This window comes from Perissodus microlepis, chromosome 8 (assembly GCF_051167445.1).
Source record: "Perissodus microlepis isolate ML-2025 ecotype Zambia chromosome 8, ASM5116744v1, whole genome shotgun sequence".
Classification (NCBI taxonomy): domain Eukaryota; kingdom Metazoa; phylum Chordata; class Actinopteri; order Cichliformes; family Cichlidae; genus Perissodus; species Perissodus microlepis.
The window spans coordinates 20,165,844-20,184,918 of NC_140468.1; the positions used below are offsets into that span (position 1 = coordinate 20,165,844).

General features: G+C 42.6%; 1 protein-coding gene across 1 annotated transcript in view; it reads left to right on the forward strand.

Moving 5' to 3' along the window:
• Positions 1-406: 406 nt before the first annotated feature.
• The window catches only part of fam20cb (FAM20C golgi associated secretory pathway kinase b), a 58,327-nt gene continuing 39,658 nt past the window's right edge, over positions 407-19,075 (forward strand). Inside the window, exons 1-3 of the mRNA XM_084938112.1 lie at positions 407-1,730; positions 1,918-2,093; positions 6,601-6,679. Of these exons, the coding sequence (XP_084794238.1) occupies positions 1,219-1,730; positions 1,918-2,093; positions 6,601-6,679 (767 nt within the window). The 5' untranslated portion in view covers positions 407-1,218. The remainder of the gene's footprint in view (positions 1,731-1,917; positions 2,094-6,600; positions 6,680-19,075) is intronic.

Sequence of the window (19,075 nt, forward strand, 5' to 3'; positions counted from 1 at the left end):
TGGAGGATGGAACTGGATCCTCAGACTGATGAGCGATCTAATAGGCCTGTCTAATGTATCATCGATGGATTGAGTGCCGTCTCGGAGGAGACATTTCAGAGGGATTCCAGCAGATGAATTTCAGATTTAAAGATAAATAAATAAATAAATAAATAAAATACTTTGCTGCTGCGTGTGAGCCAGCCTGGATATTGGCCAGGAGAAAGACGCCCTCTTCTTGCGCAGCCGGGATGTGCAATGAGGATTTATTCCAAGAGGAATACAGACAAGCAGTTATATGCTTCACATGGTCTCACTGTCCTCCCCCCTTCTCTCGCTCTCCCTCCCTCCCTCACACTCTCTCTCTCTCTCCTCAGCCAATCTGTGCACTATGACGCTGCGCAAAGGCAGGATCTAGCTTCGGCTTCATCATCATATTTAACACACCCACCCAGATTCACACATTCTACAAGAGGTGCGTTCTCTTGTCCCGCTGTACTCCTAAAGGTTGCCCGGCCCCGGGAGGGAGGGAGATTTCGGTCTCCTGTTACCTTACTCCTTTGGCTCGCCTCTGGTGGTTTGACGGCTCTCGATGTGGCAGAATTACGCATCCCGGATCGCTTATAGGTTAACTGGAGCAAACACGTCGACTACTTCCCGGGGACTTTCCCCCAGAAACAACACTTAAATGTGAAGAGCTGCACTTCTCGTGTGTCTGTTCCGGGCTGACGTCCCGGCTAACCCAGGCCACTCTTCCTTGCGCAGGCTGGTCGGTGAGATCGATGCGCGCTGTCGGACCACTCGGGCACCGACGTTTAACGGATCGTTTTCTCTTCTTGTCCCGGCTGCTTCACTCGTCTTGTAGCCTGCATTCCCTCTGATAATTTTACTGGCTGACAAGGAAAGGAGACCGGGGCCAGTGCGAAGAGGATGAGGCTTGAGCAAATCGACCGTTGGTCTGAAGCGACTCGACCTGTTTTACCTGGACTCTTGCGGATGGTTTGGCGCTTCGGGGATCTCGCCTAAAACCCACAAGCAGGACTCTGATGTTGAAAATACAAAGGCTGAACACTGAATCCTTTACTCAAGACGGCAAGCGAAGATGGGTCCTACGTGTTTAATGTGTATTTCATTAGATTGGCGTCCAGTCTGATAAACATCATCAGCGATGTAGTCAGCCTGTTCATCTGCGTGCTGATCATTTGCAGTAAGTACTCACATCTACTCAAAAGGGAGACCATGAAGATGATTCTCCTGCGCAAATTCCGGGTTTTGATCCTCATGGTGTTCCTAATTGCATGCTCCATGCACATCATGATAGACTTGTTACCAAAGCTTGAGAGGCACGGCAGCACCGGCTGCTCCTGCTCGCACACGCCGAGCGAGGAGCCAAAGAGCTGGGGCAAGCAGGGTTGGCCTAACAAGCACAGTCTGCGGATCCTCCAGGACTTCAGCAACGAGCCCAGCTCAAATGTTTCCCTGCACTCCCTGGAGAGGGTCCCGGTTGCAGGAGATAAATCCCAAGCTTTCAGGAGACTTGACCATCATGGACAACGTGGTGACAGGAAGAGGCAGTTCATGCAGGACGCTGGGGTTGACAAGAACGTGCCGGCTAAAGGTTCAAGGCTGTCAGCTCTGTATGACCATCCTTTATATAAAACGTCGTTGCCGCCTTTGACAGACGAGGACACGCTGTTCAACGTCAACACGGACATTAGATTTGACCCCAAAGCAGCAGAGGATCAGGCATGGTAAAGTGTTTAAAGCCAAACTTTAATGCAACAAAACCTACAAATAAATATTTCATAATTTCTTTGAACATTACAGTAAAGTTCAGTCATGTGCAATAATAAAGTAATAACATTACCAGTAACAGGAATACTAATAATAACAATCTCTACCTCCCTGTTCTCTCCTTGTCCCTCTTCTTCTCTCCAGGGCTGGGGAGAGCAACATAGACGAGTTCAGCCCGACTGGGGAACTGACAGCCGATTCCTACCCCAACTGGCTCCGCTTCCACATTGGGATTAATCGATACGAGCTGTACTCCAGACACAACCCGGTCATCGATGCTCTTCTGAAGGACCTGGCTACCCAGAGGATCACCAGCGTGGGTGAGTCATATAAATCAGCACAGGGGGGCAGCTTGATCGAAACAAAAACCAGCAGGTGGGCTTCAGTGAACAGATGGAGGGTCAAAATTACATTTGGTCTGAAGACACCATGTTGACACTGCAGAAAACGTTTCTCACTTATTTTGGGCTGACATGCGTCACTGCAGCGTGTGTGGATTAAATCTGTGCATTTTGCAGCTGAAGGTGAAAGAGTTCAGCCACCTTTCCGGTGTCATTTGGTGAACCGCTAAAACGAGATTATAGGGAGTGCGGTGTCTTACTTCAGAACAGGCTGATAGGCCAGTGTCTGCTGATGGACACAGATACCGATTGTTGTGCTCATGGTTTAAAACCTGTGCAATCCAATAAAGATATCTCTTGTGATGACTGGGTCAGCTCACCCAATCATCACAAACATGTCTCATTTTTAATTACAGTTTACACAGTTCTCCTCTTTCCTGGCATTTTAAAATAATGACCTGTTATTAAATGGCTTAACTAGTGTGGCCAATGCCGATAAGCAAACACAACAGATGCCGATATTGCTGGTGAGAAAATTATAAGTACAGTTTTTAAGTCCTTCCTTTCTGAATGTTAAGCTAGCACAAAAATTGATATGTTAAGAAACAAGAAAACTCTTTTGCTTTCAGGTTAAGAAGGCCAACATCGACTGATGTTGATGTCTTTCCACAAACATTTACAGAGCTTTAACCTAAATAACCTCTATTTCAGCAAGAGCACACATTTTCTAAATTTTTATTTAAGTGTATGCATGATGATCCTCTGGAATTCTATTATACATGTTTAAGTTTTGGAAATCCAAAACCATGATCACAGTGGATAGAAAATAATCTTACAGGAGCAGATAAAGCTTCAAGGCTGCTTGTTGGGATAAAAACGAAGCCTAGTTGTGACTGAAGTGCCTTTTATTGATCATCACTTTTCAGTCGCTGCATGCTGAGCCTGTTGAACTGACTGCTCTGTAATGCTCAGCTCTGATTCCCTCTACACTACTGGGTGGAGTTATTATGTGAACAACTGTTTAACACCACCTGAAGCGGAAAAAGGGACAACTGTATCTAAAATTATTTCATCGGCGAGGCCCAAAGTACAGCAAGCCGCACAAAACAAATTTCCTCTGCACGCTCGCGTAAGCAGCCGAAGTTGGGCCGGCGGTTGTGAGGAGGGGCTGCTAACTGACTGCGAAGCGTGCTCCTCGATCTCAAAGTTGTACACACAAGCGTGCATGAAGATGGAAGCGAGCTGCGGGCGCTGAATCCGATCAGCTCGCACGCTCCCGCCTCACAAGGCTGAAGGTATAATATAACACCCTGGTCTCTTCTCATGTATTTCCACAAAAGCGTCGCAGTGGAATACATCAAGCCCGAGAGAACACCTGGTCTCGATGCAAATCACACAGCTACACTGCCGTTTGAATCAAATCAAACTCAGACTTTTTATTTGATTGGCAGGTGGGCCATAAACCTAGCAAGCGGCAGAGAACCCCCAAATACTTGAAGAAAGTGTCAGTAGATACCTGATAGAGGTGATAATGTGTTGGGTCATCTGCCTATACTGAACCTAATTCTTTTTACCGTCTTTCTCTGTTTTTTTTTTTGTTGTTCCTTCTTGGCTCAGTCTACCTTCCTCATTCCAAGAGTGCTTGTTTACCTAAGGTCTCCTATCATTGGCTCGCTGTAAAAAGGTAGATTTCCAGATTTCAGGTTTTTCTGCCAGTGACTAAAATCTAAGTGGTCTGCAGCAAAGATTAAAAAATTGTTGGGAATGCTGTATACTTATGAAACTAGCCTTCATGCAGCATAACTAGCAGAGAAATATCCTTCTTTTCTGTTGTTCTAGTCAAGACGCTCTCTAATTTTCTCAGATTTTTCTTCCTCTTGCTTTCTGTCTGTCGGCCTGGGTGGATAGCGGAAGCAGTTCTCAGCATCTCTTGCCAGCTGAATACATGGTGGCTCAGTAATTACAGAGTCTTAGCACAGGCCTCAGGCAGGCTACCAATAGAAGCCAACAGTAGTCATCTATTATCTCAAATTCGGCATAGGAGATCTTGGATGTATTATATGAAGACCGAGCATGGAAAAGAAGACGATATCGAAGCTGATAGGATGAACCTGTAAGCTCACAGCCCGAGCAGAGACACAGGTAAACGCTTTGCAACACGGCAGGCTCAGTGAATACGGTTTGCTCACTGAGAGTGGAAGCTGAAACATTATTTTCATGGCCCCTTGCATGCATGAGTTCCTAGCGACTACAGTCAGGGTTATCCATTATTTGAGATATCCCAAATGTCTGCACAAGCACACACACAGCTTTGCACAGCAGCAGGTGGGGGGGCAGATGGACACTGATCTTTCTGCCTCTATTTTTCTGTAAACAGTCTGCTTGTCGTCATGATTCATGTATGTAAACATAAATGAACACATTGATAGAGGAGGTCGTTCTCTGGCAACGCGCCACCGAAAAACAGCCTCTAGTCGATCAGTGTGTAGGAAATAACGGGCACTCTGTCATCTCTGCTCCCTTTTTTTTTTTTGGTGAATTTCAGTTCGGTTTTCTGCCTGTCATTCTGGCACCAGCGAGTCCCATGAGGGCCTTTAGACTGCATTATCGTGTTCAAAAAGGGAGAGAACATGAAAGATGGAAGGATGAATAAAAAAACACAAAGACACACACACACAGAAACAGCAACAGAGGGACAGACCCCCAGGAGAATACTGGGGAGGGAGTAAACAGCAGAGGAGCGACGAGCGCTGGATGCGCACTGGGTGTCCTTCACCCTCTCGCTATCCTTTGCCATCAAACAAACACTGTGACATCAGCTCTCGGTCTTTTTGGAGTTCAAACACACAAACATAACTGGCTTAGAAAAGACACATTGCCACCACTCGTGTATGAGCTTACATATGCAGCGGGGCTCTTCACTTAAATAGCAGAGGAGATTGATGTTTCTGCTGTGCTGTGAGATGTCGCTCAAGTGTAAATCAAATCATTCCCATTTAAAACAAGATCATGTCTAATCCATCTACAGGTTTGCTAAATGTAAGCAGAACATACTTCAAATTTATGATGTATGAGAACAAAGGGTGCAAAGTCTGTTGCTGTTAAGGAATTGCATTAATACACATGCATGGTTAGTGTTACTATGTGTGAAATGACTAAATAAAGTTAGGTGACAAGTGTTTTTAAATGCAAGTTTACTATATGCATTTAAAAAGATGACATTTGGTTCTATAGCATAAAGAGAGACATGCTGGCAAAGTGGATAACACTGTTGTATCGCAGCAAGAAAGTTCCTGGTTTGAACCCCGGCTGGGGTCTTTGTTTGCATGTTCTCTTTTGTTGTGTTTCCTTTGGTAATTCAAAGGCATGTATGTTAGGTTCATTTGTGAGGTATATGTGCTTCAAGTGTATAAAGTGCTGTATGAAGGTGTGTTTAAAATGAAAACTTGTAGTTTAAAGTCCTTTGAGAGGTGAGCCCTCATTACTAGCTTTGTTGATGTGTAAATAGCTTAGTCTTAATATTTAGACAAGACAGTGATATTGAGTTTTTCCCCCTACAATGGTAAATTCTCTCTTTAAAACATAAGGCAGTGTAAAAGACATTAAAACAGTTGCCTATAATGAGCAGACTAATCTTTGACTGTGCTGCTTTAGGGAGAAAGTTTTTCAGTAAACCTTGAAAACAGTGAGCACAGACTTGATTTAAATTTTCTTAGCGCCAGAGTTCAAAACAAGTACAGTATAATCAAATGGAAATTAGCTATGCTGCAAACTTGGAATGGGCAAAAGTTGAACACTGGCTATGACTTATTCTATTTATGTATTTATTCATTGTGATATGCAAGCTTACTGAATTAGCTGAGCTAAAAACTATACCTAGCTTAAGTTAAAATTTTGCGGGTTAGCTAGCAAAAGTAGCTAACACCACTAGCTAGTATCTAGCTAGTCAAGCGAGATATTAGCTAGTCAGTATAGATAGATACTTTACTGAGGTTAATTTTTATGTTACAGCAGCAGAGTAGATCATTCAAAATAGTGTAGTCTACAATAAATAAACAATATAGTTATAGTGAAAGCGTCACAGGCATTTAATGAGCGCTTTATACTGTGAGATACCTGAAACAAAATTATTCATACGCAACAATGATTATTAAAAACCAAAATAAAAAATAAAAGTGAAGTTAAGTTAAAAAAAGAGTAAAAAGTAAGAGTGAGATTGTGCGAGAAAGTAGTGCAAACAACATTAATAAATAATATGTGGGCTATAAATTTTAGAAAGAAACTTAGAAACAGTAGCAAGAAGGTATGATTCAGAAATTTAATGGGAGAAATTTTTGATTTAACTAAAACCGATATACAGTGGGTCAGTTTATCTCAGGGCAGGACATCTACAGTATTACGACTCATTTCTTCAACATACCCGCAAAACATGTGTAGCTAATATCAGTTGAAGTTAATAGCGGTCTTGTCTGTTTGACTCCAACAGCAATGAAATCTGGAGGCACTCAGCTGAAGCTCATCATGACCTTCCAGAACTACGGACAGGCACTATTCAAACCCATGAAGTAAGTTTTTTTTCTCATTTTGAGATGTGCGTTCCTGCTAAACTTACATTTCTCCTGCTCGACCACACATGAAGCAGCGTTGACCCTGCTCTCTTTAAGAAAATAAAAACCAAACAAAAAAAACGACCTTCTCCATATGGTATTAAAGCTCGAGTGCCATTTCAGCATAAAACACGAACTGTGCAGCTTTCTGCCTTGGCTCACTTCCTTTTTTTCCGCATCTCACCACCTACCCATTCTCCTCACAACATCAATCTCATTTCCTCATTCTCCTTTCTGGCAATATCAAATTGCTTTCATTTCAGCACAACCTTGATATTAGATTGAAGGCCGACATCATTCTGCTGTGTCAGAGCCAAATGTTGAATAGGCATTTCACCTCTCGCAGCTTTAGGATGACACATCACATTCTTCGGTGGCCATGTTGGAGGCCTTCGGCTCTCAGCCTGAGACATTTTGTTACTGATTCCATCTGATTAGTTTTCCGTGTCCAGATATTATCGCACCATCTACTCGAGCTAAATGCCCCTATCTTGTTCTCAGCATGTGATCCACATGTAAGCAGACACCGTTGATCCAGCTTATCATAATCCAGTAAAAATGTATTGTTGCTGATATTTGCCTGTCTAGACTATTTCATCTTAATAGATTGTTGGTGATTATTGGCAAGATCGAGGTAGGGATCAGGATCATGGCTGTAGGGGTGGCAATGTTGGTTGGTTCACCTTTTGGTCAAACTTTGGTCCAGAGCAAAGGTTAAACAAGGCATTTGTAAATACTAAGACTACTACTAACATCCATGGCTCCCAGATGACGAATCCACACTAAAGTACACCAGCAGGTCAATTTTTTTGTACTAACTACTAACTGAATTGCCACAGAACCTACTGCCATGATTCGTGTAAGAGAAAGCGTGATGGATATTTTGGATGTTTGCATAACATCTTCTTTTCTTCTTGGACTGAAGTGCACATTACCTTCTCCATGAAGCGGGTATAGACACTCCCCTCTCTTTGATGATGAGCTTTAATTACTTTGATAACCTTCTTTCTTCATTAGGTCAGAACTTTTTTTCAATTTGTTCCAAGACTAATACCAGTAGCAAGTTTAAGGGTGGTGATAAAGTTATAAGCTGCCACTTTTCCGTCTTCACTGGGTCTTGAGAGCAAGGCCTTCGGTCTTGAAGCAGTACTGTCCATAGCTTTATTCCTTAGGTTCTTTTGTAGAAAAAGTCAGCTAACATGCTAAAAATGACATCATAACCTCCAAACTGTAAGCTGAATACCTACCCAACAGGTTATATGTGAAGATATTTATATTTCTATCATAAAACTGAAGGCGACGGGCTTTCATGCCCATGTGAAGTGGTGCCACAATTCCTGTGAGCCTTGTGGTTCAGCCACACAGCCTCTGTTCTTTGCCTCATTTCTGTTTTTAATCTTATTCCACTTGTGAATCAGTGAACTACAGTAACCTGTATTTACCTGTGCAGACAATTTTAAACCCCTTTGGCCTAACCTGTAAATGTCTACCCAGTGGTTCCCAGCTGCCCCCTTTGGCCCACATACTGTGAAATATTTTATTAATTCACTTTTCCTTTGTCTGCACCATCATATTTAGAAGAGAATGCATCTTGTGAAGAGTGCTCTTTGCTCCTAATTCCACCTCAATTGATGGATTTAAATGTCACCCGTCCTTTGCTGTTGTGATTGTGATTTAATTGTGGGTTAATGGTTCTCTACGCGGGCTGTTTTTCTGGCCCCTGCATGTCAGTTTGGAGAGCGGGGTTAAGCCCGCGGATGATAGGTAGGAGGGAGGGAGGAAAGCTATTCAGAGACTGTTGTAATTACTGTTTCGGTCGCACCCCACAAAGTCAGGCCAGACGCAACAAGCCTGAAATCATCCTTGACAGGCGGGGGAAAAGCAGAGATAAGAATGAGGAGAGAGGAGGCAAAGGATGAGAGAGAGTCTAGGGAGGTGAGGTGGGGCGGATTGGGGAAGACAGGGGGTAGGAAGGAGAGACAGATGAGGAGACGTGGGGAGAGAGCGTTGTCAATACATGCACGGAGTCCAAATCCACAGATTATCTCGGTGCACTGCCTCGAATTTGAACCCAGGCGCAAAATGTGAAATGACATTTTCCGAGAAAAGCACGGGCCGATGGTGTTGGATGTAAATCTGCTGCTTGACACTCGTGGCTGTCGGAGCCGCTGTGATGTTTGATAATCCTGAAGAACGGCAGGAGCAAAGGGGAGCTATTTCATTTCCTCCAACTTGAATGCACTTGTCCTTAACAAAATAGGGCAACCCATGCAGACATATGGGCTGCAATCAAGTTCTTGACAGATTTGCACAGTCATTCCAGCTATGTACATCATTTCCCTCGCAGAGATCACACATGACACACACAGACACTCAAAAAAACCCCACACACACATCCACTTAACACCCAACATCATCCCGTCGTTCCCAAATCTGCTGGTGTGTTTCCACACGGTGCATCAAAGAGACAGAGGCTGAGAGATCAAAGACTTCTCTGGCTGTGCGCTTCTGCTCGACTCCTCTCAGCTCTAATGCAAATGTGTGCCAGGCAATCAGGCAGCGAAAGGCAGGCAGGCATGCATGCAGTGTATGGGTAACGATCGACCCTCCAACCATCCATATCTGTGTAAAACTGCACTCTCGCTCCTCCTCTCTATATGGTTATCAGCTCTTCTGTCTCTTTCTCACTTTTAGTATTCTCCATCATTCTCCTCCTCTGTGCATGCAACACTGTCTGCCGTGTGTTTTTCTCTCTTTACTGAACAGCAGAAATGCAGAAATCCATTAACAGGCCTTCTGTATCGATCCTTTAGGTATTCTTTCCCCTGTTTTTCCCCTCAGTTAGAGTCAATATCAGATGCCACGGTCAGTATTTCTTTATGCATTTGGAGAAGCAAAGTACACCTCAGTGTGTACTTGAATGTGGCAGATATTTATTTAGCTTCTTGCTGTACTGGGTCACCACAAAGTGGCCTACAGTATCTGTCTGTACTGATGCAATAGGGATGAATCAGACCATTAAATCTGCTGTCTGTGGTCCAGCTTTCCAGACATGAAATAAACCCAGTCTTAACTAGTCTAATCTAACTCCAGGGTTATTTTGCAATATTTGTTAAGTCTGTGCTCTCTTGGAGGATCGAAGAGGCTTCACGGGATGGGGCTAAAATCCCAGCTGATGCCCAGCCCTGTGTTGCTTAAGCAGACAGATGAAAACATCTTTGTGCAATGTCTGTAACAACAACTGCATTGTAACCTGAGCACCATTCAGCTGGATGAGTAAGCTCAATTATCATCTTTGTCATCCTCTGCTTTCGTTATGTCTGTGGTCTGGACTGAAAGAACATTGATTTACAGCAATTTCACAATTTCTGCCTTTAGTGCGGCAAAAAAAGAAAGAAAAAAAACTTTTTAAGTTGGATGAGGAGCCAAAAGCTGGTCCTGTGGTCCTGAGACTCATAGGGAATCTTTCTAGAGTCTACAGTGTAGCCTATGTAAGTGATTACATCGTAGGCAATTGCCTACATTTATGCTTGTCCTGGTGCTTTATGTGTTAATTAGTGCGTGGTTATGTCCTGTTGTTTTACATGCAATGGAAGCTGATAGGAAAAAATAACATGCTAGGACTTTATTCCCTCCCTTTTGTTGTGGTAATGTTTTGGGGTGCACATATAATTATGACTCAAGTTTTTCTGCTTTTTTGGACATTACCCATTCCAATATTCTTAACATCTCATTTCAGGAAATTTGCGAGTCCTTATATTGAACCTATGATTATTATTTCTCATCCTGAGGTGTGATTGTTTTTCTCTCACTGATAAATTAAAAAACTGCAGCAAAAAAAGTAGCTGGAAATGTACAGGAGGAATCGAGGGTGCTGAACAGGCTAATCGCATTCCTCAAACCGACATGTAGTTACAATTCCCAGGAGGAGCACGTAAGGTTATGTCGTATGTTATGTTGTAGGGTTCCTGTAAAGTGGTTTTTAAAATCAGAATTTATAAAACCAAGAGAATAAACACCTCACAGGTAGAACAAAGCAAAATGAGACATAGTCACACTGCTTTTGTATTATATGCAAAACCATTCCAACAATTACTGCAAACTATTTCTAGATGCAAAACATCAGCAAAAGCAAAGAAGCCTTAAAAAGATGCATTTGAGCACAAACAGATGCTAAATGACAGCAAAGAAACACAAAATGATCATTAGATGATGGAGGTACCTGCAAATAGATGAAAACTGACCTCAAACACATAAAATTCAAACCTCCAAAGAGGTACAAAGACAGACTTTTGGTGTGTCTTTTGCACTTGTAAGTTGGAGGTTTGTGGAGATTGTGCCAAGTTGTCTAACAGTTAACATCAAACAGTAACCAGTGAGCTGTTTTTTCTTTTAATTATTATTATTATTATTGTTATTGTTATTATTATTATAATTTATGTTTTACAGCCGTGCTGGCCTTGAACAAAACAGTGGACTGCATTTCTGTGGCACTGTGGTAGAGTCATCCACAAAAGCTTCTGCATATGTGATGATAACCTCTCCACCAGGACTGGTTGAGTCATTTTGCACTGTTGTTTTATATATGAAATGACATCTTTTAACCAAAGTGTGGCACACAGGTACATTTTAGGCCCCTGAAGGTTCTAAATCTGTATTAGAAATCATCACGTTGCCAAGCAACTACACAGCAACAGGATAAAATGATTTGCTTTTAGCATTTATGCACCTATAAAAACATTATATCGTTTTCAATTCACAGCCAACAGCACGAACAAGCCAAACAATGCTAGTATGTTAAGTGTAGCTGACCTGTTTGAGTAGGATTACGTGATATTTACAGGATCTAGAATCTTGAAAAATAGTCTAAATGGCAAAATGAGCTGCTTTGAGCTAATAATAATGAATGGTAACTGTGAATGGTACTACTACAGTAAACTTTGATATCGTCCATTTTTACCATCCAACTATCCATCCATGCTCAACCCCAGCTCAGCTCACCTTTGCGTGAAACGTAGGATACTTTAATATCAGAAAAGCCTCCCATCCACACGTTTGATCAAAACACTGCAAAAATGACTTTTGCTATTTACCATTACCATGTATGCAAATCACATTTTCAGCTTCTGCAGCAGTATTACATCAAAGACAAGCTCAGATAGGCCCTTGGGGCTCACCAACAGGTAGCAGAAAACTGTGATTTATTTTTTTTTAACTTCATGTTCAACCCGGGTTTGTATGAATCCAAAAACCACTCGGGGTGCCTGTGTTCCCTGATAATTGAACACTTTTTTTCTGTCTTTGAAGGACTGGCAGCTGTTAAGTCCTGCTCTGTAATATCTCACATTAGTCCCAAAGGATCACTAATCACAGCTGTTCTGGTCAGAAACTGCAAAAAAAGACTGCACTTGACTGAACTGACAGTCCATGGTGGCAAAAAAATAAAAAATTGCCCCTTTAAAAGGTAACAGTCTCACTGGGAGTAACACTCCAGCAATGACACATTTTGTACCTTCAAAAGCTTACGTTCAAGTTCAAATAACAGTAATACACATAATGCCTTTTCCTGTCACAAATGTCCATGTACCTGTTAGTGGAAGTAAAAAAAGAGGTATGCAGGTTATACTCTATTAACTGGGCGACCTTTGGTACAAGTACTTGTGTGTTCAGCTGTTGCTGGGCTTGATTGTACTTTAACCTGAGGCACTAGGTAACGAAAGCAAGCACTTCTGTTCTATTTATCTTCATCTCTTCTTGTGTTTTCCCCCTATCTTTTGTCTTTCTGTCACCATGACTTTGTGCTAGTGTCAACGGCAGAGACGTGACTGTAATATTTACACTGAAATTAGTCTCAGAGCACACAAAGCCCATTAGATGATGAGTGCAGATGATCGACGAAGGGATGCGGGGGAAGGACTGATGATTGATATAATGATTGTCTTCCGTTCCTTCTTGCTTCCACTTAATTGTATCGCTTGTCAATCAGCCCAGCTGTTGGCTCAGTCGCACACAAATCAATTCCAGTGTTCCTCGAAGAGATATCCGCTCTTTCCGCTGCTCCTCCTCATCGAGAGATCTATATCTGTCTCAAGTCGGGGTCCGTGAGTAATTTTTGATTGACACGCCGGGGACACAAGAGACTGATGCCACACGTCACCTCGTTTGTGTCGATAACATATTGACCACAGCGCAAAATAACAGCGCGCAGGAAACGTCTGTGTAAAATGTGAAATATTAGTGAGAAATTGCCTGTGTGTACGGGGAGGATGTGTCATCAAGGGAGGGTGAAAGAATAAAATTGAAGGAGCTTTGTTTAATAAGGGCATGTGTCCTTATTATCCTTGTCCTGCAAGCTGCCCAGATTTGTCCTTGAAAGAGGCAAATGACCAAAGACTGAAAAAAAGGAGCAGGACAGTTCAGCGATTGTTCCAGCATGTATTCAAACTGTGACAGTGCCAAGCAAACACAACGCCTCCGTGGACCAAGCTCTGTATTTGTCCCTCAATTTTTGTTGTTATATATATTTTGACTTATAGTTGGGTTTTTGGTTGTTTGTGCATGCGCTCTTGTTTACTGTATGATATTGTATTCACAAGGTCTTCTGTGCCTGTGCTTTGACTTTGAGTCAGGAAATAAAGGGATGAAGCGCCTGAGGACAAGTCATTCAGAGCGCGGATGATGAGTGCAGCTGTGTTTGGAAACAGAGGAAATTCATAGCAACACAGAAGCAACACCAGGGCTGAAAGTTTCACGTTAACCCCCAAACTGCTGGGAAACGTGTCTGGAAATGGTGCAACGCAATATTTTGGCGCCCGCAGTTAACCGTGCATAAGATATTTGTACAGTAGCGCAAATGCATGCAGCATATATAGCAATTAAACCCTGTAACATACAGAGTGCTGCAGTGAAACTGTGAGTGTACAGAATTTCCACGTAATACACACTTTTAATTTAAGCGGAATCTGTTTGTATACATCTAAAAATAACCCTTGAGAGCACAAATGACCAACAATGGGAATATCATGGGAGAAGTGATCAGCACTTGCATATCTCTGCTGCTCTATGATCACAGGCAGCTTCCAATATAACACATTCAAGCTTCAAGCGTATTCAGAATCCGAGCTTTACTGTAAATGCATCGCGGCACGCGTGCCTTCCTGAATATTAGCAGAATATTATAAACGCTTGTAAAAGCAATGACCGCCCTTATGAAATATCTGAGGCCTATTCATTTTGTGCGTTACCGCTGGTTCTGTTTGATTGTTAAATAATTAATCTGAAATTATAGCCACAGTGCGATGTGTGATTTAGCAGCACTCACTGCCTTTCGCTGCTCTCTCTCTCTCTCTCTCTGGCTAATATTTTGACTGTTTCCCCAGTGTTATAATTGTTTCACCAGGGTATTATTGTGCAGCCTTTGCCGAAGCTGAAATTAAAGTGTGTACGAGTGCTCAATTTAAAAGAGGTGCTCGCGCCAGCAAAGCAGGGACAACGCACACACCAGTCTTCTGCATGTGCTGTAGATGAAATTTGCAGTAGCTGAGTGCACGCTGCAGCGGAATGATTCATACGATCAAATGAAACCCTTAGGCTTAGTAATCTGACCCCCTTTCTGTCTTCCCCACTGAGACCGTGACACACTGTGGGCCGCTTGTGCGCCAGGATCACGCAGCTGCACTGTGTTTTCCACTAAATGTGTTAGTCTGACTGCTACATGTAGCGAGATGGGAATAATCTGACTAAAACTATCCATCCATCCATCCATTCGCTTCCGCTTCTCCTTTTCAGGGTTGCGGGGGGCGCTGGAGCCTATCCCACCTGTCATAGGGCGAGAGGCGGGGTACACCCTGGACAGGTCGCCAGTCTGTCGCAGGGCCAACACACAGGGACAGACAACCATTCGCGCTCACATTCACTCGCACATTCACACCTAATGGCAATTTGGATTTTCCAATTAACCTATCCTGACTGACTAAAACTAATTTGGTGTAATTCACCCTGATGCCGTGGAGTCTTACAAATATAATCTCACTCTTCTTCAGTGTTGCCAGGGATGCCAGGTTATAACTCACCTGCAGTTGTCCCCAGGTGAATAAGGGGATTGGGTGCATTAGTACAGCGTCGATCACAAAACAGATGTAGTCTGAGACGAGGCAGTCGACAGGTCGCCCTGAAAAAAAATGTTTGAACTTTCGATTTTTTTGTTGCTAGAGTGAAGCGTGGCTGAAATGATCGATATTGGACAAGGTAGTGCTGCGGGGCAGTGATGCACACTGTGCTGTTCAGCTGCGGCCTGGTTCCAGTAAATCACTGCTTTTTATTTTATTTTTATAACCCCTGAAACACTAAGAATGTACTCAGTTTCCCTTCCTTTATATAAGCATATAAGCAAAGCAATAGCTTACATTAAGAGCTTTTTATTCAACATTATTGGCTCATTCAGGCTACAAAATTAACTCCATGGGAAAAATCATCCCCTTCAGCTTTTATTCTAATTGATGAATAACCCTCCAAAATTTGTACACCGGTCCCACTTCTCCAGTTTATTTCAGTCAGCAGAAAGTATACCAGCAGTTTGATTACAGTTACATTGGAATGCTTATTAAGTCATCTAAAATATTTCCAGTTAACTGACTTAGTTTTCAGTCACTTGTTTTTTCATTTTAATTACACAAAGCCAGTGCAGCAGGCACAAGTAATCTAACTATAACTTCTCAAATTACATACCGCAATTACCGCTAATTAAATGCAATCATATTTCTTTTTGTCTGGAATTCTTGATAAATATCAGCTTGGCAGATTGAAATGTACTTTTTTTTTTTTACAATGAGCAGAGCAGCAGTCTTCATATTCCTGTCCCTGTCCTACTACAGTATGAATGATTAATTCAGCAACTCACCCTCACAACCCTTCTGATAAACATTAACTCTTTGAGCGCCAACCCTAACCCTAACCTTACCCCTAACCCCGGGAAGAATAGGAACAGGAACAACTTTGGCCTTCACCAAATCTAAGGTTATGGTTACCACTTACGATGACATTAATGGTAAATTAAACACAACCTGAGCAGCTGAACGAATGAAATGCAGTCATATGAAAAAGACAATTTTCACATCACTGCATAGAGTGCTGTGAAAAACTTCCTTTTCATATGACTAAGTACAGCCTATGAGCCAGTAACTTGTAAAAGCACCTTCAGCAGCACTAACATGAAGTAATCATTTTCTGTGTGACTTTAGAAGTCTTGTACGTCTTTGAGGGGGAATTTTGGGCCGCTCTTCTCTGCAGCATTGCTTTAGTTTTTTTGAGATATGCCCCGATCCTTTTCTTTTCCATCGATTCTGTTGTAGATTGGCAGCTGTGCTTGGGTTCATTGTGCTGGCCAGGCTTTAGCTGTCATACAGGGCTTCACATTTCTAGAATACTTTGGAGTTCATGGTTGACGTAAAAACCACAAAGCATCCAGGTGCTGTGGCTGCTAAACAAGCCCAAATCATCATCTCTCCACCACCGTGCTTCACATCTTGTTGAGACGTCCAATCCTGGAAAAACTGTGGCATTGTGGTAACACACACAGCTGAGTCCTTCAGACCAGCAACCAACATCCACTGCTTTTACAGATGTGGTCACTTGCTGATCAATTATTAAATTGCATTTGATTAACAGCACCTGGCTGCCACTTACCCACTTCCTAGAGGCGGTAAGAGGCTGTAAAAGAACTCATTATCATAGCATCCATAATATTTTAGCTAATCTCTGTAATTTGCTACTGCAAACCTGGAACTTCCACTCTATATATACCACGTATATTAATACTAATGGAAAAGTACAGACTATAGAAGACGCACATAGTAGATATAAGTAATCTCATACCTTTAAGTAGAGAGTAATCAGTAATCACCTTAAATATCTTGGTTTTATCAACCCAAAAAGAAAAAAATAACAGTGATAAAAAGAAGTTTAGAAAAAAAATAATGCCACTAAATCTATTTAATTACTCGGTTTATCTGCTGTGAAATTCCCTATAATTAAAATTAAAGGATAAACTCTCTCTCCTCTGAAATAATCTCTTAATTTGGGCCAATGTCATAGACAGCATAGAGGCTACACTATAGCCAACCATGCTATGAGTACTCAGCAGCAGAAGCTTACGCAAATAATCTATGGTCTAGCGGGGATGCAGGAAGCTGCACATGAGCAAGTGTCCCACTGTAATAATCTACTAATGTACTGCTGGCATTCTGCCACCTACAGTAATCAGGTATCATGATTTATGTAGAATGTAGGTATTAGTAAGCCTGAGATACTTTTTTATCCTCCACTAACATATTCTATTGACATGTCTGTTAGACGCTGGCATTCACTCCTTTTATGTAATTTACAATTAATTTTCAGCAATCCCAGCATCAGCATCCATTCTTCTCTCATCTTCCACACTATACATTGCTGTCGCTGCAATTGAAATCTCACTGTGTGTGTGTCTGTGTATGTGTGTGTCACAGTTTTACTGCCACCTCTGATGACTTTGGACATGAAGGCGTCCCAGCTGTCACAGTACTCATACTGTCGGTGCCTAGGAGACAAGAATGAGAAAAGTGTGCTCCTATTTCTTTGTCTTTTTGTGCTGATCCGTGTGCGTCTGTGTGTGTGTGTGTTTGTGTGTGTGTGTTTTTACTCATGCCCCTGTGCATACAGCATGGCTCTTCTGCGATACTGTTCCACGTAGCGCTTGCCCAGGCCTTCCAGGAGCAGGAATGTCTTGACGATATTATCAGTCAACTGCCCCCTTCAGGTAAATGTTATCAGCCTTAATGTTGTGCTGAAGAAACGATAACACAGTGTTGCAGCCAGCAGAGATGACAAGCCAGCATCCAATCTGCATATCAAAGCCTCGGCTAAATTCCTCTGCCATCTGTGTGCTTTTGTGTGTATGTGTGTTCGAGCAATCGCCAGAGCTGCACATGCTCACGCACAGACATGCATTTTAAATATGTGCTGTGCTGCCATTTTTCTGCGGTCTCAAAAGCACGTTTTTTTTGACTCTGTCACAATTGCGGTTCATCACTGATAAACTCATTGTTTTTGGGGAAAGAAGAAAAAAAGCAGTTAATTACTCGGGCATAAACTCCTCAGAAAACCTGATCCCGCTCTGTATTTCTATGGGAATGCAGGCTTTGATACCATCTGTCATCTTGTCTCTTTGCTTTGAAGGGACTGTCACTCAGAGGCAGGCTTTACTCTGTCTCTGTCTGGACACAGTACACCTCAGCAGCTGACGTGACAATGGCAGCAGGCATTGATTCATCTGGCCTGAGTCCGGCCCCTCCACGGTGCTATTACTGCGAGCCAGATGCTGGAAGCAGAGGCACAGAGGGTGGCTGGAAATGAGCCCTTAATGTCTTCTGAGAGTCAGTGTCATGTGTCCTGTGTTTGGTATTGTGTACTCGACTTGGGTAGAAAGTCGAGTACGCGCTTTTACAATCTGGGACTGCAAACTGATGCAAAGCATAAACTTCAGAGAAGCTTTTCGCACCTTTGATTTTGTTTGTTTGATTTTGCTTCTCTTTCCGTGGGCCAATCCACGTTAAAGCTTCCACGCTTGTATTCGTTGTTCGTTTGCTCTCAGGACGCAAGATACAAATCAAGCAGGACCTGTAAACAAAAGTCACACTTCCTCACATCATGCTCATTTTTTACTGGACAGAGTTTTAGAAAGCTGTCATCTTGTCAAGACAGAAATTCTGGCAGAAGGGCGACTTTAAATAAATCTTAACTTCAGTCCCTTTAACTCCAGCCAAGAATCGTGGACTAATTTACTTGCTGTGCTGTTTTTACCAGCGTAGGAGCGTGTGGAGAAAACGCTTGAGTCTGAGGATCAGTCCTTGCAGTTTTTTTTCCTTTTGCTCAGCTTCATCTCGCAATTTGGTCCTTGCACATTTGGACTGTTTACAGCGATCGGCCTAGATGCAGTTTCGCTTCTAAGGAGCGGCACGGCACACCTCGGTCCAGTTAGTTGAGCCTGTGTGCTCAGGATGAACAAAGCCAAGGTATTGGTGAAAGCGTTGCTAGTCATTTTGATTAAAGAAGAAGAAGTCTTTATTTCTGGACTTATTCTGAAGGGGGGAAACAAACATAATCTGTTCTCCTGCCATGGTGCAGGACAGCTCTGGTTTTAGCAAAGTTTCCAACGTTTTATCGTGTGTTGGAGCTCCGCTCTGGTTTGCAGCAGAGCTCAAGGCCTCTTCTGTGATCTTCCTTCTTGCTTTTTTGGCTTCGCCTTCAATAGCCATTAAAGCTCACTGTCTCTTCACACTGTCCTGGCAGCAGGAACTGATCCCTTTTGTAAGCTGCAGT